The sequence below is a fragment of the Aethalodelphis obliquidens genome, unplaced genomic scaffold (genome assembly GCF_003676395.1).
Source record: "Aethalodelphis obliquidens isolate GAN/ISIS:26980383/991018 unplaced genomic scaffold, ASM367639v1 scaffold32, whole genome shotgun sequence".
NCBI lineage: Eukaryota > Metazoa > Chordata > Mammalia > Artiodactyla > Delphinidae > Aethalodelphis > Aethalodelphis obliquidens.
The window spans coordinates 11,920,339-11,942,488 of NW_020837976.1; the positions used below are offsets into that span (position 1 = coordinate 11,920,339).

Consider the following 22,150-nt stretch of genomic DNA (forward strand, 5'->3'; position numbering starts at 1 on the left):
GGGTGTGCATCTGATAAGAAATAAACCAATGTGTGGAAATGTAAGTGATGTGTTTATATCCTGCCTCTAAGATGATAGCATAATTTAATGCAGCATCAAAGTTTTCCCTGAAAAGCAAGGGGGAAGCACTTGTGTTAAATAATTTTGTTACCTTATTCACAGCCTGCAAAATTGTAGAAATCCAGGTGGCTGTTCAAGGTAAACATGAGTTGTGTAGTGCAGGGTCTTTACAGCCACCGGCTACAGCTCTGATCTTATTTCATTATCTCTATTTATAGTAACATCTACTTAGTTGGTATCAAAAAGGCGAGGACTTCACAGAGACGAGTTAATTTTTTTCCTTCAACGAGTATCTATGGAATACTCTACCATGAGACGGTTCTTTTACTAAGCTGTGATTATACAGTAATATGAGAAACAGACATGGTCCCCCACCATTAGGGACTACAAGACTTTTTTTAACTTTGACCCTAGCTATAAATAAAGAAAAAAATAACGAAATTTTTCCATTTGCAGCAACATGGATGGACTTGGAGGGCATTATGCTAAGGGAAATAAGTCAGACAGAGAAAGACAAATATTGTATGATATCACTTATGTGTGGAATCTAAAAACTACAACTAACTAGTGAATATAACAAAAAGAAGCAGACTCACAGATATAGAGAACAAACTAGTGGTTACCAGTTGTGGGGGGAGGAGCAATATAGGAGTGGAGGAGTGGCAGGTGCATACTACTGGGTGTAAGACAGGCTCAAGGATGTACAATATGGGGAATATAGCCAATATTTTGGCTCATCTTGAGCCAAAGCTCAAGATATTGATGAGCCAATATCAATTCATGTTGATAACATGAGTTCTCAACTTCTATAAGATACATGCCAAAGGCTATTACTCATGATGCCACACTGGGGTTCACACAAAAATCAGGACGATGCTATGCTACTTGGAACATCAGTAGGTCTATGTATGACATGTCACACATTTCTTTCCTATCTATTCTTGAGCTAAACCCAGCTAGATATGAGAGACAAACACATTTACAAAATGATCATACAAAATGTCAATGACTGCTATCAGCCTAATTTATTCTCTAGCTTCTGTTGCCCAAGGATATTTGAAGTCCATATAAAGATATATAGGTCAACACTTTAATCTAAAGAAATTAAATTCTAATTGTAAACCTTGAGTAATTGTGATAGGGAAGGGAAATGTACTTAGAGAGCACGGCGTTCCTGGTACTAATCACAGAAATAGATATAACCCCCTATTTCAACAGTGTCTCAGACTATAGGACTATAAGACAAGCAACACTGATGTTCACAGGATCATTTATGTTTACAACGATATTTTAGGTGTGGTCACATCTGTTGCACTCCTGCTTAAAATCACATTATAACTTAAGTAGCCATCGTTGACAACATGGTTCAGATTACTGCAAAATTTTTAACAAAAATGGAGAGCAGTGAAAATCTGCTGACACTTGAGAGTCATTTTTATGGCCTTTCTTCTTATATCACTATTTTAAAATCCTAGATATAGGAAGTCTAATGACTACAGATCCTTTTCGTGATTATTACCATCATCATTATTATTATTTATAGGAGAGCTCTCTAGATGATTATGAAGCTAAAATCTTCTATCTCTCTGCTTTGCTCATCAGCCAATCTACTTTTCCAAGAGCAGGAGGCATTTCCCTATGTTTGAACATTTCTTGTGCCAACCTATTTGCTCACTTTGGTTACTATTTTCCTTGTGCCCCTTCCACAGTAATAGCTCCACACACACCATGAAAACTGCTGTAATTCCTTCAGAGCTGGAAAAAAAACAGAAATATAGCCCCCTCATTTTATATGTGCAAAAACTGTGGCCTAAGTCAAAAAGAGGGTAAATTAATTGCTAGGAACTTTTGAGTTTTAATTTAGTGTTATTTTTTTCACACCACAATGGCTGCAAATTTTGGCCATTTGCCTCATTCTAAGTTGACAAGAATTCTGGGAATTTTGATATAGCAAATTAGCCCAAATGGTGCAAGTTAAAAAACCCCATTTAGCAGTAGAGACACTGAACCAATAGACAGTAATAAAACAGAACAGGATAAAATGACACTAACTGAAGTTTTAAGGTTAAGAGTTGTAGACCTGCTAGAATAAAGACTTTTCCTTTTTAACATTCAGAGTAGGGATACAGACATTCTGCCTAATATATTATTTTTCTACAGCATGTCCCTGGAAAGGAATATTCTATTCATATTGAAAGCAAATTCTTTAAAGAGATCCAGTTTTAAAATTTTTCAGAAAAGCAATTTAAAATTAACGTAAGACTGAAACTTCGGTAAAAGCAAATGAAATAACTGAAATTCTCATAAACTTCATCTAGCAGGAGAGCTCCTAAACACAGGTAACCTGGCTTCTTCCGTGCTTCCCTTCAGCCCGGTCAAAGCTTGGAGAACAGTTACACTGTGGACTGCCAGAGATAGTGACATTTATAAGATGTACATAAGAGAATGCCTAAGTTATTACTATTCATCTCTCTCCCAACGCGGAGGCATTGGGGCAAGCAGAGGAAATTACATCCGTAATTATAATTAGGGCAACGATGGAACTATGTTGATTGTCCCGTTTGTCCTTCTACCTGGAACATGACTAGTGATTGGATAAAGGAGAAAAAACATTATTCAAAAGTTGACCATAAGGAAAGCACTTCATGCATATTAACTCATTTATTTTGCCACACCATGCATATCATTATCTCCCTCTAAACAGGAGGAGAAAAAAAGTAAATAATTGGCCAAAAGTGACACAGATAGGAAGTACTAGATTTGAAATTTGAAACTGAGTTTGTCTGGCTTCTAGCCTATTTTCTTTTAGCTATAGCATATGCTCTCCACTCGGAATTAAATGAACGTAATTATTGGCAGCTATGTATGTGAGTAATACATGTAAACTTACTGTATCACACCACAAGTTGTGTGTGTGTGTGTGTACATATACACATATATATGCAGACTGTTCTCTCCACTGAAAACACTGACTTTCCCTGCTAGTTCCTGGATTTCCACCAGTTACTTTTATTTTACATGTAGCAAGAAAGAGTTTTGAAACTTTATCTTTAATCAGACCATAACTGAAGAAACCTTTCTGGAAAGGCAGCTGTGCTTTAGCCAGTGATGAAATGCAAGACATAAAAGACAACTAGAGAAGAGTCATATATTCCCTGAAGGTAGAATTCAGACAATAGCTGAGAAAAGTTAAGGACTGGAAGACAACTTCCTGCATTCATGATTTTTTTTTAACAATGTTACCACATTAATTTTGAAGTCACTTTCCAAATTGCTAAGCACACTTGCATTCAATTTTCAGTAGAAAGATATACTTATGTTCAAATATAAGTGATACCTGAATGATTCACACTTCTTCTCCACTGTTAATGTAGATAATCAACCAAAAATATTGAAGGAAACACATTCAGTGCACCAGTAAAGGTGAATATATACACAGGGACAAATGAAGGGGGGAAGGAAAGACCTAAAAGACACTAGAATTCAACAATGACTAAAAAAAATTACTTATGATAGCCTTTACATATTCCTAAAATGTGTCATTTTATGTGGATTTTTAAAAAGAGCTCATGAGTAACAGAATATACACCCTCCAATTTTTTTCTCTAGTCAGATCAGATTGCAATAAAATTTAAGTTGTATAACGACTAGATATTTCAAGGAATGATATACTGCAGATAGGTAAAAACAAATAGCATTCAAAAGTTAATCCAATATTAAAGGACCACCATTTCCTGCAGAGTGAAAACATAGAAAGATTTGCAAAAAAGGCAAAGTAAATAAAATGACCGCTAAATCTATTGGTAATATTATTAAGACAAAATGACACGTTTTAATGATTAGTTGTATAAGTATGGTTTCTTGGCCATGTAGGATAAGGGAGAAAAAGAAAGTCAATAATCATGCATGCTCTATGAGCTAATGTGTTAGAAGTAGGAAAAAAATATTAATCTTAATGGGAACCATTATAACTGCGATAGGTATCTAGCTAATTCTACCAGTGACTAGCCAATTCCAGCATTAGTATTGAGAACTAAATTCTGACCCAACAGTCTAGGGCCCTAATAGCACTACACCATTTCATTTCAAATTGCATTTAGTTTTATGCCCCATTAGTTGAACATTTATATTAACATTAGAATTAAATTCATTGTGGCGTCATGTGCACAGTTTTGCTGGCAATGAGCAGTGTTTTTTTCTTTTTTTTCCTACAATCTATTATTACTCCATAAAATGGAAATGTTTTCTAGTTAGGATTCAGTTGAGAAATACCAGAAGGCAGAAAGTGAGGCCAGAAGAAACCTTCATGATATTAGGAAAAGGTGAGACTACTTTAGATGCGGAAACAAAAAATAAACTTGGGAAAGAAAAGAATCCTCAAGTAGGACATTCTCAAGAGGGAATGGATGATGTTTCAGATACTATTTATACATTCAGAGTTGGTATCCAGCCCTACCCCAAAATGCAGAAAACATCTTCAAAATGTTAATGCAAAATGATATATGTTGGAAATGTGTTTACCAATTTATTGGAAGTGTTCAGCATGCATTATGGCAGTGGGTCAGATTCTCCACATTGCATTTAGGAAAACACCGGGTGAGAGACTTGGGTTTATGTCATATTTCCCTTTTAATTAAAGGTCTCTAATAAGTGGATTTCAAAGATTAAATCACTTTAAATTGCTTTTGGCACCTAAACAGATTTGGCTGCCACGCTATTCCTGACAGTGAAGCCACTTGTTTTTTGTTGGTTTGTTTTCATTGAATACAACTGAACTTATGTATTCCTACCTTACAAAGTCCTATCAAGTTTAGGTAGCTATTTTGTGAAAATGAATTATCATAAGAGTACACAGTTAGTGATATTAGTAGATCAATATACAGTTTTTTTCCCTATTAGTATCCAGAGATACAACCCTGGCTTAGGAGGCAGGCAAAATGAGTATGTTCAGTAACATTAGTCTGCACAAAAGTATCTTAAGAAGCTAAGTCATTATCATTAGTCATGATAAAGATGTCTCCTCAGATATGTAAGTCAAAAGAAAGTTTATGTGGCAGAGTTATGTAAGGAAACTTACAATAGTGCCTGCCCACAAACCATGCAATTTGGAAACAGCCAAGAAACAAAACCATAGAGAAGGAGAGATAAATACAACATGTATTAGGGGTTATTATGCAACTATAAAGATTCAATATGACCCTGGAGATATAGCAAAAAATAGTTATGGAAAAGAAGCTATTTCTTATGCTCAGTAGCTAATTTTCAAACATATGTACCTGTATTTGAAACTTTGAGCATTTCACACATTTTTCTGTATCTGAAAAAAAAATGGATCCAGACTGATATTGTGTATAAATATAGCTGAAAACAGTTAATATAAAGGTAGCCAAAAGCAAAGTTCAATAAGAATTTTAAAAAAGGATATTATTCTGATTGCTGATAAAGTATTTCTGATGTACACTTTGCTCATATTGGAAAAGAATAATTTACTCTTCAATTTTCCTAGAAAGGATGAATTATCTATAGTAAGATGATTTCATAAAATGTTTAATTAAATAAAAAACTAGATTAAAGTGTCTAGATCGAACAGTAAGTATAATTAAGAGCTTTAGAAATAATATATAACTCCATTTTGACAATATATATTCAATATCTAACAGTTAGTTACATCTGTTTTCTAGATAATTTACAATAAAAGCATTATATATTTTCATTTTTAAACGTTCAAGGGCACTAGGCCTATGAAAATAACACATATTTTTAAATAACTTATACTGGAAAATTAAGAAAGGCATACCCTTCAGGGCAAATGTATTTAATATAAGGTAACATAAGAAAAGCACATAAAATTTTCTTATTCATGTGACTATAAGTATTAAGTAAGAAATACCTGAACATATTAATATGTTTTGAAGGGGAAGGACTGTTAAGACAATAGTGGTAGTACAAAAGTTCATATGTTCCAGTAGATAATTTATATATTATGATTTGAACACATATTATATATTGAATATATAACACAACTAATCTTCCCATTTGTGGGCATTTGACTGGGACTACCACATTTTATGCACATTTAAAGAAAAGAAAATGATAATGCTAGAAACAGGTTTCTAGCAATATATGCAATAGACTTAGTGAACATACAACCAAAATAGAATTCAATAATAATAGTTTAAATGTTGGGTGTGACCATGATATAGTCTAATTTATGTTGAAGATAGAACACTCATAGCTATTTAACCCATCTTTAATAAGCATATAATGTCAAATTTCAAAATGCATGCCTTTTTCTTTTCTTTTTTTGTTTTTTTAACTTACTGCTTTGTAAGTTCTCTTTTGTCCAGCATGTTTCCGAATTTGTTCTCCATTTGGCCCTGTTTCCACATGCATTGAATAGATAATGTCAAAGAAATCTTCAACCACAGCTACCCGCCGCAAAGATAGCTTCTCATCTACCCCTACGCCATCCTGGAAACAAAGCCAAAAAAAAACAAAAAAAAGGCACAAGATTAATAAAGAAATATGGAAATATGTATTTAATATATAAGGTTGACACAGAAAGTTCATTAGACAAAAACATTTTAATAAACTGATCCAAATCATCTAGATAGTAAAGTTCAAAAAATTATGATTGAATATCTCATTTTATATATTATTTACATACAAAACTTTAAGAAACATGAAAAAAGATATTTGGCATAGTCAATCACGCTTACCCATTAAGGCCACCTTTTAAATTTTAAAATGACTTAGTTGTAACCATCAGTGTAACTTTCTTAAGTTACTCTGAAATACATTATTAAGGTCCAGTAATTTTTTTACTGTAATAATTTCTTCTAGATATTGATTTCTTATCTAATCAATATCTATTGTGTCCCTGGGTACTGGGCATTGTGATTAGAGAAATGAAAGAAAGAATATGAAACCTCTACCCTTAGTATCATACAATCTAGGAAAGAAAATTCATCTACTCTGCTATCCATATTAGACTAAGGGAGAGTATGGGTTAAAGGTTAAAAATGTGAGCTCTGGAGATGATCTAGGTGTGAACTTTGGATCATCCACTCAGAAGTTGTGTATTTTGTGCAAATCTTTTAAACGTCTCGAAATTTGTTTTCTCACCTGTAAAATAGGGATAACAGAGCCTCCTTCGCAGACCTGTAACCATTAAATGAAATAATGTATGTAAAGGATATAACCCAATATTTGGCATATAGTGAACAGTCAATAAGTGGTGGCTTTTGTCATTTTGATGATCATGATAAAAATATAAGTCAAGTAGTAGGGGAGTTCAGAGAATAAAGATGTCACCTTTTACTGAAGCAACTTCATGAAAGAAACAGAATTTGACATGGGTGGGAGCTGAAGCAGGGGATAAGTCATGGCAGTGGGAAAGACAGCAAAGAGCCAAAAGTTTCCATACATGACTGAGAAGAATAAATAATAAGTTTGGAATGAGATAAGAGATAAATTTAATCTTACATGGCTGCCACATGAATGAATTCACTACTTCTGAGTGGAGGATCCAAAGTTAACACCTAGATACTCTCTAGAACTCCCATTTTTAACCTTTAACCCATGTGTCCCTTAGTCTAATGCTGACAACACAGTAGATGCATTTTCATTTCTGAAATGAAAGGGTTTCCTACTTGCAAACACACACACACACGCACATGCACACGCACACGCACACACACACACTCTCACGCAATGTTCTTAGTCAGACCTTGAGGCATAACCTGAAGTAACGTGACAGCTCCATAAATGCTGGCATACAACACAAGAAGATGATTAACCTGAGCAAAATCATTACGCAGTCAATGAATCAAATGGCAAAAGCCTCTTTGAACAGTAGTGCCAGCAGACTGAGCTTACTGCAAAACTGAAAGCAAATCACCTGATGTTTTTTGTTAGTTTGGTTTTTATTTTATTTCTTTCTTTCTTCTGGTTTACAATAGGTCTCAGTAGCAGCAGTGCCTAAAGCAGGATATTCAAATAACTATATACATTAAGTTTTATATATGGCCAAACAGCCAGGCATTCCACCTTTGTTAAATTTGAAGTGCTCCCTCACAAATTATCTGTGATGCATGTGGTTCCTCACTAGGTTTCAGACCTTTCTGACTTCTCTCCTTTAACATCTTGAGCCATCTCTTCTTCTACACTGGGCTCCATTGATAATCCTTCATTGCCTTATGATGCAAGACCAATCTGCAGTGAGAGGACAGGGAAGCTGCATGAATCACAGCAGTGACCAGCCTGGAAATTAGTTGAAACTTAGAGGATAGTGTCAGGGAAGCACCATTTCAGATGTCCACCCACCAGCTCTCCTGGCCCACCCCCTCCTCCTCAGAGAACATCCACTCTTCCTAGGCTCGAAATCCAAATTCTAAGTCCACTGACTAGCAAAACTACCCTCAAAACTTCATCTTTTCTCTCAGAAATAAAACTTAGAGTTTCCTCTCAGTTCCTTTGCCAGATAACCAAAAATACAGCAATTTCATACAGTTAGTAAACTATGAGTGATGTAGGGATCATAGCCTATGAATTCATTCCTTCAGCACGTATCCTAAAAGTACCAACTACTGCCAAACCCTCTTCTGCTAGGTGCTGAAGTTATCAAAGTGTATGAGACAGATAACCCAGGTTTTTGTGGTTTTCAGTCTAGTAGAGAAAATATTAAACAAATCATTGCTATGGCTATATATTAATTTCTTGTAGCTTCTGTAACAAATTACCACAAAATGGGTGGCTTACAAAAAAGCAAATTACTGTAGCTTTGTAGTATAGTCTGAAATCAGGGAGCCTGATTCCTCCAGCTCCTTTTTTCGTTCTCAAGATTGCTTTGGCTATTCGGGGTCTTTTGTGTTTCCATACAAATTGTGAAATTTTTTGTTCTAGTTCTGTGAAAAATGCCAGTGGATAGACCTAGAGTCTGTCATACAGAGTGAAGTAAGTCAGAAAGAAAAAGACAAATACCGTATGCTAACACATATATATGGAATTTAAGAAAAAAAATGTCATGAAGAACCTAGGGGTAAGACAGGAATAAAGACACAGACCTACTGGAGAACGGACTTGAGGATATGGGGAGGGGGAAGGGTGAGCTGTGACAGGGCGAGAGAGGGTCATGGACATATACACACTAACAAACGTAAGGTAGATAGCTAGTGGGAATCAGCCGCATGGCACAGGGATATCGGCACGGTGCTTTGTGACCGCCTGGAGGGGTGGGATAGGGAGGATGGGAGGGAGGGAGACACAAGAGGGAAGAGATATGGGAACATATGTATATGTATAACTGATTCACTTTGTTATAAAGCAGAAACTAACACACCATTGTAAAGCAATTATACCCTAATAAAGATGTTAAAAAAAAAAAGCAAATTTATTCTCCCATAGTCCTGGAAGCTAGAAGTTCAAAATCAAGATGTTGACAGAGCTGGTCTCCCTTTAAAAGCTCTAGGGAAGAATCCATTCTTTGTCTTTTCCAGGCTCTGGAGGTTGCCAGCATTCATGGCTTGAGGCCATATCACATTGACTTCTCTTTGATGTGTTTCTCCTCTGTGTCTCTCATTTACAAGGAACCCATCTTATATGAGGGAATATAGGGCCTGACCAGATAATCCAGGATAATCTCCTCCTATCAAGATCCTTAACTTAATTGCATCTTCAAAGACTCTCTTCCCCAAGTAACTTTTACAAATTCCCAGAATTGGGATTTGAAGTCTTTGGGCAGGCATTATTCAACTGACTACAGGTAATATGTATCAGAGTACAGAAGGTACAAGTTGTGCTATGGGAGCATATATTGGAAATGGCTTACAATTATTGGCCAACAGTAAACACTCCCTGATTTCAGACTACACTACAAATCTACAGTAGTCAAAACAGTATGGCACTGGCATAAAAACAGAAGCATAGATCAGTGGAACAGGACAGACAGCCCAGAAATAAACCCATGCACTTATGGTCAATTAATCTACCTCAAAGGAGGCAAGAATACACAGTGGAGAAAAGACAGTCTCTTTAATAAGTGGTGCTGGGAAAACTGGACAGCTACATGTAAAAGAAAGAAACAAAAACGTTCTTTAACACCATATACAATCTCATTTACTATTGCATCAAAAAGAATAAAATACTGAGGAATAAACTTACTTAAGGAGACAAAAGACCTGTACTCCAAAAACTATAAGACGCCAATGAAAGAATTAAAGGTCACACAAACAGATGGAAAGAGATACCGTGTTCTTGTACTAGAAGAATTAATATTGTTAAAATGACCACACTACCAAGGCAATCTACAGATTCAATGCAATCTCTATTAAAATACCAATGGCATTTTTCACAGAACTAGAACAATTAATTTTAAAATTTGTATGGAAACACAAAAGACCCCAAATAGCCAAAGCAATATTGGGAAAGAAAAATGGAGTCGGAGGTATCAGGCTCCCTGACTTCACACTATACTACAAAGCTACAGAGATTAAAACAGCATGGTACTGGCAGAAAGACAGAAATATATATATAATGGAATATTACCCAGACATAAAAAAGAATTAGATGTTGCCATTTGCGACAACACGGATGACCTAGAGAGTATTATGCTAAGTGAAATCGTTCAGAGAAAGACAAATACTGTATGATTTCACTTACGGGTAGAATCTAAAAAACAAAACAAGTGAACAAACATAAAAAAACAGAAACAGAGTCACAGACAGAGAGAACAAAGAGATGGTTGCTAGAGGGACAGGGCATAGGGGATGAGTGAAATAGGTGGGAGAAATTAACAGGTATAAACTTCCAGTTACAAAATAAATGAGTCACAGGGATGAAATGTATGGCATGGGAAATATAGTCAATAACAATGTAATATCTTTGTATATTAACTAGTCTTATTGTGGTGATCATTTTGTAATGTATAGAAACACTGAATCACTAGATATGCACCGGGAGCTAACAGAATGTTATAGATCAGTCATACTTCAAAAAGCAAACAGTCATAGAAAAAGAAATCAGATTTGTGGTTACTTGAAGAGAAGGGTAAGAGTAGGGGAAATTGGATTAAAGTGGTCAAAAGGTACAAACTTCCAGTTATAAGTCCTAGGGATATAATATACAACATGATTAATATAATTAACACTACTGTATGTTATATATGAAAGTTGTTAAGAGTTTTCATCACAAGGAAAAAATTATTTTTCTCCTTTTACTTTGTATTTATATGAGATGATTGATGTCTACTAAACTTATTGTGGTAATCATCTCATGATGTATGTAAGTCAAATTATTCTGCTGTACACCTTAAACTTATAGTGTTGCATTTCAATTATATCTCAATAAAACTGGATGGCCAAAAAAATAAGAAAAATCTCAAATCAGATTCCTACCTTTCCACCTTAAGTAAGCAGAAAAAGAGTAAAGTAAAATGAAGCAAAAGGGGGAATATTTAAAAAGAGGAGAAACAAATAAAAGAGAATAGAAAACAATGAATAAGATCAGTAAATTCAAAGAGTAGTCTTTGAAAGAGTTTTTTAAATGACAAAACTTTAGCTTTACTGCTCCAAATAAAGAGGGAGAAGACTCAAATTACTAAAATCAGGAATAAAAGAAATATCCCTACTGACCTGACAAAAATAAAAAAGGGTTTAAAAATATTATAAACAACTGTATGCTGACAAATCAAATAACCACATAAAATGAACAATTCCTAGAAAGATGTAAATTACTGAAATTGACTAAAAAAATAGAAAATCTGAATAGGTTTGTGACAAGTAAAGATACAAAATTAGTAATGAAAAAACGCTTTCACAAAGAAAAGCCCAGGTTCAGAGGGTTTTACTGGACTGAACATTCAAGGAATAATGGCCAATTCATCAGAAAAACAGATGAGAAAACACTTCTGAAATCACTCTATGAGGCCAGGATTACCTTTATATCAAAACTAAATACATCACAAGGAAAAAAACTACAGACAAATATATTTTATGAATATAGATATACAAATCTTCAACAAAACACTAACAAATTCCAATCATATATATAGTAATTATTATTATATACCACAACCAAGTAGGATAATCCCAAGTTGGTTTAACTCAAGAAAATGAATTAATGTAATAAACCATTTTAATAGAGTAAAGGGAAAAAAGCATATGATCACCTCAACAGATGCAGAAAGATATTTGACAAAAGGAACATACTTTTCTGGCAAAAACTTAGTAAACTAGGAATAGAAAGGAATCCTCAATCTGATAAAGGACATCTTTAAAAACCCCACAAGAAATATCTTATTTAATGGTGAAAGACTGAATGTTTTCCCTCTAAGAACAGGGGTAAGACAAGAATGTCTTCTCAAGCCACTCTACTTAACATGTATTTTGAGCTTCTAGTCAGGGCAATTAAGAAAGAAAAGGCCCCTAGATTGGAAAGGAGGAATAAAACTATCTCTTTTTGCAGATGACATAATCTTTTACATAAAAAAGCCTAAGGAATCCACTAAAAAAACCTTAGAATTCATAAATGAATTCTGCAAAGTTAACATTCAAAATCAATATACAAAAATCAGTTGTATTTCTGTTCATTAGCAATGAACAACCCAAAAATAAATTAGGAAAAATAATTCTATTTATAATGGCATATAAAAGAACAGAATACTAGGTATTAATTTAGATTTAACTAAGTTATAGTTAACAAAAAAGTGCAAAACTTGAACATTGACAGCTGCAAAACATTATAAGAAATTTAAAATCACCTAAATAAATGTAAAGACATCCTATGTTCATGGATCAGAAGGCTTAATATTGTTAAGATGGCAATATTCCAAAAAATAATTTACAGATTCAATGCAATTGCTATTAAAAAGCTAACTAGCTTTTTTGCAGAAATTGACAAGTTACAATTCATATGTAACTGCAAAATATTAAGAAAAAACAAAATAGTCTTTTAAAAGAAGAAATATGGAGGTCTTACACTTCTTAATTTCAAAACCTACTATAAATCTAAAGTAATAAACATAGCATGGTACTGGCATGAGAACAGATATATAGATCAATGGGTTAGAACTGAGCTTCCAGAGATAAATCCTTACACTTATTTTCAATTCATTTCCAACAGGAGTGTCAAGATAATGCAACTGGGAAAGAACAGTCTTTTCAACAAGTGGTGCTGAGACAACTGGATACCCAATGCAAAAGAATGAAGTGGAATCCCTACGTCACACCACAAAAATTAAATCACAATGGATCATCTATCTAAGCATAAGAGCTAAAACTTACAAGAAAACAGGAGTAAATATTTTTAATCTTTAGTAAGGCAAGGTCTTCTCAGTTATGACACCAAAAGCAAAAGCAACAACAGAAAAACTAATAAATTGGACTACACCAAAATGTTTTTTAAATTCATGCTGCAAATGATACAATCAAAAAAGTGAAACGAGAGCCCATAAAAATGAGAGAAAATTATATGTCTAATAAGAGACTTTCATCTGTAATACATGAAAACACTTGCAACTCAATAATAGAAAGAAAAATGACCCAATTAAAAATTGGTAAAAGTCTTACAGACATTTCTCTAGAGAAGATGTTCAAATGGCAAAAAAGCACAACAAAACATGCTCAACATCATAGGTAATTAGGGAAATATAAATCAAAACCTCAATAAGATACTACCTCACATTCACTGAGATTGTTATAATCAAAAATAATAAATATTGGTGAGGATATAGAAAAATTAGAACCCTCATGCATTGCTGATGGGAATGCAAAATAATGCCATTGCTTTGGAAAGTGTGGCAGTAACCTGGAAAATCAAACGTAGACTTACCAAATGACTCAACAAGCCCACACATTTGTATATATTCAAGAGAACTGAAAACATACATTCACATAAAATCTATTGTACATAACAAAGCAGCATACTCATAATAGCCAAAAAAGTGGAAACAATTCAAATGTCCCTGAACTGATGAATATATATGAAAAAGTGTGTTTATTCAAAACAAAAAACTATACAAAGAAATAAAAAGAGATGAAATATTGATTCATGCTATGCCATTGAAGAACCTGGAAGATATCAAGATAAGTAAAAGTGCCAGACACACAAAAAAACACATATTATATGACTCCAGAAGAGGCAAATTTACATATATATATTTGGTAGTGTGTATATGTCCATGCCACTCTCTCACTTCATCCCAGCTTACCCTTCCCCCTTCCCGTGTCCTCAAGTCCATTCTTGGTTGCTTAGGACTTGGGAAGAGGAGAGAATGAGGATTGACTGCTAATGGGTACAAGTGTCTCTTAGAAGGGACAAAAATGTTCTAAAATTAGGTGGTGGTGATATTTTTATACCCTGTGAATATGCTAAAAACATTGAATTGTACACTTTAAATGAATGGATTGTGTGGTGTGTGAGTTATATCTCAATAAAGCTGTTAACTATGTGACCTCCAACAGTTTTGGATTTTGAGTCTAAAGATGCAAAAAAACAGGAAGAGGAGCTCATACAATACAAATTTAAACAGTCTGCAAACACATGAGCATCCGGTGCAAATAGAAATGGTTTAATCACCAAGGCTTATAGTTGTATACTGGTAAGTGTTTAACAGCTGTCTCATAAAAAATAAATACATAAGGTTACTGTAAATTTTAATGATATAAAAGATGTGTAGCATGTAACTTATAAATAATAATAAAATATACAATATTTTTTATTGTAAATTCCATATAGACAATTAGCTCCCATGAGCTAATACAACCTAGCTCCAGGATTCCACTGTTTTTATGTCATTCAAGATGAGTGAATGACATATTTAACGAATTAAATGAGTCATTTATAGTACAGTTCCTGTGGTTAACCACTGACAAAAAAAGCCTCTGATAACAACAAAAAAAAAATTAACTGATCTAATGTGACAATTCAGGGTGCCATAAAAGAAATACAGCTTCTTTTGGATAAACTTTATATTAAAGCTAATATAATAGCAAAACTAATCAAGTTTGTAAATTGAGTCTGTGATGGCAAATCTGTGCTTAAAAAAAAGATTTTTTTAACGCCCTTATTGTATTATATTAACATATTAAAATTATACTGAAGGAAAACAATGGTTAAGCTCAAAAATGAGTCACCCTCACTTACTTTCTGCTAGCTTACTGATTGCCAATTGTTAAGATGATACACATACACATAAAAATTTAAGGCAATCATATGAAGTTGATAAATGAGAGACACCAAGCCTAGAGATGCTAACATTATTATGATGAAATCAAAATGTCATTCATGTTAAAAGACTACCATGTAGATCTACATGTATCTTCTTGGCCCTACAGGATCTGTTGTGAAGATACTATTCCTGAACCATTATGGGATAGATCTCTCTCCTGAAATCCTTCCTGACTACCATTCTCCACAGGAGACTGTATCTGCTTGGGAGGTAATATGGCAAGACATGGATACACATTGACACTAGTATATCACTCAAGCATACTATTCAGATCAAAACAGGAACATTTATGAGAGTTTTCCACTCAATTAAAAATTGTAATTTGGGACTTCCCTGCTAGTGCAGTGGTTAAGAATCCGCCTGCCAATGCAGGGAACACGAGTTCGACCCCTGGGCCGGAAGATCCCACATGCCACAGAGCAACTAAGCCCACGCACCACAACTACCAAGCCTGCGCTCTAGAGCCCGCAAGTCACAACTACTGAGCCCGCGTGCCACAACTACTGAAGCCCACCCGCCCTGCGCTGTGCAACGAGAAGCCCATGCACTGCAACGAAGAGTAGCCCCCGCTTGCTGCAACCAGAGAAAGCTCATGAGCAGCAAAGAAGACCCAACGCAGCCAAAAATAAATAAATAAATTTATTTAAAAAAATTGTAATTAAAAGTCCAATTTTTGATACATCAAACATAACATCTACTGAAATAATTTTCTTTCAAATTAGAGAATTCAAACTAAGGTCAATGAAGCACATATACTGCCTAGAAATCAATGAATGAAAATGATTATCACCTTCTCTCCCTCAGTCCAACTCTTATCAAACAGATATCCTAACTGGCAAAATCATTATCATAAACTAACTGATGTGATAGATGACAACTTTAGTGAAATATCTAGAAATAAAAGCCATATGATGGGTTTCCAATTCATAAGCAACAAATAAAACAACATAATAAAGAAAAAAGAAGAGATAGTGAAATAAATCTAAATCCCGAAAATTCAATTTTCAAGAGTCCTAAACTCAAGAATTCGCAGAGAACATGTATAAATAATCTAACCTAATTTTTACCAATACCTTTGAGGCTCCACCTAAACTGAGAGTTAGCCTTGCTCCTATCCTGTTCTATTGACACCTTCTGCTCACTCTCCATTGGCAGATTAGTTGTCCTAGGCTGAGATACAACGATGAAAGACAAAAGAAGAGGGTTCAGTCTGCGAAGACTGAAAGGTATGCAAAACATAGCTTACCGCAACTACATAAGGACACCCAGATGCTGTGGAATACAGCTCTGTAGGAGAGAAGCAATCAGGAAGCCCAGCAGTGGGGCAGTATGAAATACAGGTATTGGCAAGGCTTAGGAATTTACATCTACTATGTGCAAGATACTACGATAGATCTTTAGCTGATTTTTTTTTTTTTTTTTTTTTTTATAGTACATGGGCCTCTCACTGTTGTGGCCTCTCCCGTTGCGGAGCACAGCCTCCGGACGCACAGGCTCAGCGGCCATGGCTCACGGGCCCAGCCACTCCGCGTCACGTGGGATCCTCCCAGACCGGGGCACGAACCCATGTCCCCTGCATCGGCAGGCGGACTCTCAACCACTGCGCCACCAGGGAAGCCCCTTTAGCTGATTTTTTAGCTGATATTTTTTTAAACCAACTTGTATTTGTAAGATGTATTTCCCTTCCTGAAAGAGCTTGTGGTCTACCACTAGAAGTTTTGATGAAGTATGCTGAAAGAGACTATAATTAGTAGAGTATGATAAAGCCAATGTGCTCCAAGACAGGTTCCCAAACTTGGCTACACACTGGGATCTCCTGGTGAACTTTAAAGAACAGCCTGATACCTAGATTCCTCCCACAGAGAATGTGATTGAATAGGTCAGGGGTGCACCTCGGCATGGGTTTTTTAAATACCTCCCTCAGTGATTCTGACATACAGCCAAAGTTGAGAAATCAGGAGAGGGATGAATTAGAGATGAGGATGGAAGAGAATGCTGGGCTCACGGACGTCAGACCTGCTAGTCATTTATTACTTTACATGCAGTGGGAAACCATTCAAGGATTTTTTACCATGAGAATTCCAAAATCGATCAGTGCCCTAAAACAACTCCTGTAACAGTAAAATGTAAAGTATAACCAGATTAAACAAGGGAGGTAGTGACAAGAGAGGAAAGAAAGGCAAAGGTAAGAGAAAATTTAAGAAGGTAAAATTCACCCATTGCTGGTGATGGCTTACATGTAAAGGTGAGTTGAAGAATGAATGGATTTAAAATGAGGCAGAGAAGTGAATGAGACCAAAAAGGCGGGGGGTGGGGTGGTAGACGGGGTGGAGTAGAGTAGAATGAAACGGAGAAATTGGTAGATGAAGTAGAAGCCAAGGGGCTGAGGTTAGAGGAAACAAGAAGCACAAGAGCTGCTTTGCCCTGGTCCCTGCTACAAGGTGGTTACCCTTGTAGCTACCCTTGGGGTCTGACAATGCTGCTATTCCCAGTTTACATACAGGACACTGGGCACAGAGTAACTTTCTCAAATCACTAGACTGTGCTAGGATACAAGGCAGGACTCTGGAGCACAAGCAGTTACCCCTATGAAGGGGAAAAGTGACAGGACAATACCCACTTCCACTCTTATTCAAGCAGAATGTGCTCATTTTCAAAGAGGCCATCTGCAGCCCTAAACTCTTTCTTTTTAACCTTAGGGAAGATCCTGCCACTTGGCCCTCAGGGCTTCAGTTTACTCGTATATTAAAAAAAAAAAAAATCTGATAAATAATTTACAAGAAGCCTTCAGCTAATAAAAAATTTTGATTTTATGTATTGATTATTGAAGAAATTCACCCTACTTATGTGTGAAATATAGTATGTTTAAAAATGAAATTAAAAACTTTGAATCAGTGGCATTTGTTAGCTAACACCTTCTAAAGGGTTTGAGTTACTGACTGTGTTTTAAAAAGGAAAATAACATGTAGAATTTTAAACAAACAATATTTCAGGGGAAAAACAGTACAAAGTAAAGATAGCATAAAGAGAAAAATGAAGCATTTCAACCTAAAAAATACATGTTCATGTGAAAGGCAAACCTCTACAAAATTTATTAATTTTGTACCAGCAACTTATTTGCAAAAAAAGAGAGAAAACTTAATTCTACTTCTTTCTAAAATTGATGATTTACCCAAGAAAACAGCATTGAATTCCAAGCTTATGTTTCTTCAATGAGAAGGTAAATTATAATTATTTATGTGGAATATTCATCTTCTCTGCAGCACAAACAAAAGTCCAAGTTACTAGGAGGCCAATCCCCGCCAGCACAAAGAAGTCTGGAAAAACATTGCTTTGCCATATGTTCAGATACTGGCAAAAGGAGCTCTCCTTGTCAGATACTGTCTTATAGGAGGGACTTTTCACCATATCCCTCACAGACGTTGTCGCTGCCTTTGAAGTACAAATAACTTTCAATTTTGAGGTTCTGATTAACCAATTAACATTTAGGCTGCATGTTTCCTGCTTTTCTCATTATTTCACTGCATTAGCATCTATTAAACAGTCTATGTAGTAACCAACAAAAAGGTAAAAACTAAATATCTCTCCTTGACTGATATGTTTAATATAAACTGAGCATTCATCTGGAGATTTAATCATTTGAGCTATCTCTTTTAGTCATCACTGTGGATCATTCTGTATTTTGCTCTGATTTGAGAAGTTCAAATGCATCTTCTTGCATTTTCCATTAATTAACAGTCACAATCATTACCTAAAAGAGTGGTAAAGTCCCTTCTATACTTTGGTACCAGGAACCTAGAGCAAGGCAAATAAAAAATGAATTTTAGAGATACTGGTACTCATAGCAAACTTAAGGATAAAAAATTAAAAGGTCAAAAGATGTATAGTGTTCATGGCCAATAACCTATAATGCATGAGTATATTCAGAAGAAAATGATAACAAGAAACAAATCATTTAAAGCCTTTGGAGATAAGAAGGCTATCTTTTGAGTCACAATCCCGGGGTGGGGGGTGGAGAAAGACTTAACTTTAGGAAAACTCTGAGGGCAGTAAGTGAATTGGTTACATATGGTCACAAAGCAAGAATTTTTAATCTAATTACAAGGCAAGGAATTAAAGCCTAGAAAGAAAATTTCTTCACTTCAAATTGATCAGAAGAGCTGCAACAGAGTTTCACTGGGAAGTAAACGTGAAGATTCAGCTAGTGAGGTGTATAAGTAAGATCTCTGTCAAAACTTTATCAAAACTATAATGAGGTATCACCTCATACCTGTCAGAATGGCCACCATCAAAAAAATCTAGAAACAATAAATGCTGGAGACGGTGTGGAAAAAAGGGAACCCTCTTGCACTGTTGGTGGGAATGTAAACTGATACAACCACTATGGAGTACAGCATGGAGGTTCCTTAAAAAACTAAAAATAGAACTACCATATGACCCAGCAGTCCCACTACTGGGCATATACCCTGAGAAAACCATAATTCAAAAAGAGACATGTACCACAATGTTCACTGCAGCACTATTTACAATAGTGGACATGGAACCAACCTAAGTGTCCATTGACAGATGAATGGATAAAGAAGGTGTGGCACATATATACAATGGAATATTACTCAGCCATAAAAAGAAATGAAATTGAGCTATCTGTAGTGAGGTAGATGGACCTAGGGACTGTCATACAGAGTGAAGTAAGTCAGAGAGAGAAAAACAAATACCGTATGCTAACACATATATATGGAATCTAAAAAAAAATGGTTCTGATGAACCTAGGGGCAGGACAGGAATAAAGACACAGACGTAGAGAATGGACTTGAGGACACGGGGAGGGAGAAGGGTAAGCTGGGACGAAGTGAGAGAGTGGCATGGACATATATACACTACCAAATATAAAATAGATAGCTAGTCGGAAGCAGCTGCATATCACAGGGAGATCAGCTCGGTGCTTTGTGACCACCTAGAGGGGTGGGATAGGGAAGGTGGGAGGGAGACACAAGAGGGAGGGGATATGGGGATATATGTATACGTATAGCTGATTCACTTTGTTACACAGCAGAAACTAACACAACATTGTAAAACAATTATACTCTAATAAAGATGTTTAAAAAAAAAAAAAAGACCAGTCAGGAGTGTCTCCAGATGGATCTCATAAAGGGGACATAGTGTCCTTAACAACTTCCTGACAATGGTCATGACCATGAGACATACAAAGTTAGTAGAATTACATGTAAGTTAGTTAGTAAATGGTTCCTTTCTAAAAAAAAAAGAATAAAGCTATGGATAAACAACAAGGTCCTACTGTATAGTGCAGGGAACTATATTCAATATCCTGTGATAAACCATAATGGAAAAGAATATGAAAAAGAATGTATATGTGTGTGTATATGTATATATATATATATACATATACACACACATATGTATAAGAGTCACTTTGCTGTACAGCAGTATTTAACAGAACATTTGTTAACTCAACTTTACTTCAAAAAAAAATAAATTAAAAAAAAACTTTATCACACTTCCCCAACACATTCTATGCCCTGTGTTATTAATATTATTCCTATTATTATTATCATCATATTTTGATTAATAGTACTGACACCTAGACTGGCAATCTAGAATTCTGAATCTTCCTCTTACCCAGTAATCAAATAATTCTACCTCTGGACTGGCTCTCCAATCCACTCCTACCCCCTTTTCTCCTGGGCTCTTGATTTACTAGTCCAGGAAATGATTTTTGGAGTCTAGACCAGGAATTGCAGATAGGTTGAAGTGCATCGCCAAATCTATTTTTGATGGTGGCTATAAAGTATGTAAAGCCTTGATCTGGGCTGATGAGGAAGAGTATTTTTCTGAGTTAGCACTGTCTACTATGGACTCAAAAATATGAGGTGGCACATGTACTGAGTTTCTGCCAACCCTGGCATTTTCTTTATCCCTTTTCCATTAATTTCTCTCTTTTCCACTCTGTCCTCAAATGACTAAAATACTCTTCCTTAAAAATGATAACCATATCAACTTATGATTTATAAATTTCTATTAGGCTTTCCTGCCTATAAGATAAAATTCAAGCTCCTTAATTTATTACACATAAATCTTAATTTGATTCCAATTTACTTACCATGACCCAACTTGTCTCTCACTATCCAACACACGCTAATCACAATGAACTTCTCAACATTCCCCGAAAATTCCATAAACTTGTGACTCTTGACTTCCCCACTAGAACCTAAGCTTTCTGCAGGCCAAGACTGAGTTTGTCTTTTTTGCGGTACACGGGCCTCTCACTGTTGTGGCCTCTCCCGTTGCGGAACACAGGCTCCGGACGCGCAGGCTCAGCGGCCATGGCTCACGGGCCCAGCCGCTCCGCGGCACACGGGATCCTCCCAGACCGGGGCACGAACCCACGTGCCCTGCATCGGCAGGCGGACTCTCAACCACTGCACCACCAGGGACGCCCCTGAGTTTGTCTTTTTACTGCTATATCACAAGGACCTAGAATTGTACCAAGCAGAAAATAAATGGACCGTAATTTCTGAGCAGATACATGAATAAATTAAGGAATTAATAAAGAATATTATCTGCTTTCTTCCTAGAATGTCTCTCTTCAACTGGTAAATTCCTGTTCACCCTTCAAAATCCATCTCACACATCCAGCGTTCCATGAAGCTTTCCCTGATTCTTTAAAGTTAAGTTACTCACGTATCTCCCCTGTGTTTCTACCTCGGTTTGTTCATTCCTGTTTTTAGCATTTAATATGCTATTTGGTTTTTTTTTAATTTTCTTATAATTTATATACAGTGAAATGCTCAGATCTTAAGTGTACTGTTCATCCAGTTAAGAAAAAGGCATCAAACAACAAACATT

The 22,150-nt window shown here is 35.5% G+C and overlaps 1 protein-coding gene across 10 annotated transcripts in view; it reads right to left on the minus strand.

The window, feature by feature from the left end:
- NOL4 (nucleolar protein 4) overlaps positions 1-22,150 on the minus strand; it is a 394,743-nt gene that overhangs the window by 286,653 nt on the left and 85,940 nt on the right. For 7 of the 10 annotated variants that reach the window (XM_027127706.1, XM_027127705.1, XM_027127708.1 and 4 more), the window contains exon 2: positions 6,382-6,531. In XM_027127706.1, the coding sequence (XP_026983507.1) occupies positions 6,382-6,531 (150 nt within the window). Of the gene's footprint in view, positions 1-5,336; positions 5,378-6,381; positions 6,532-22,150 lie in introns of all 10 variants that reach the window. The other 3 variants (XM_027127712.1, XM_027127711.1, XM_027127709.1) reach the window with 1 other exon arrangement.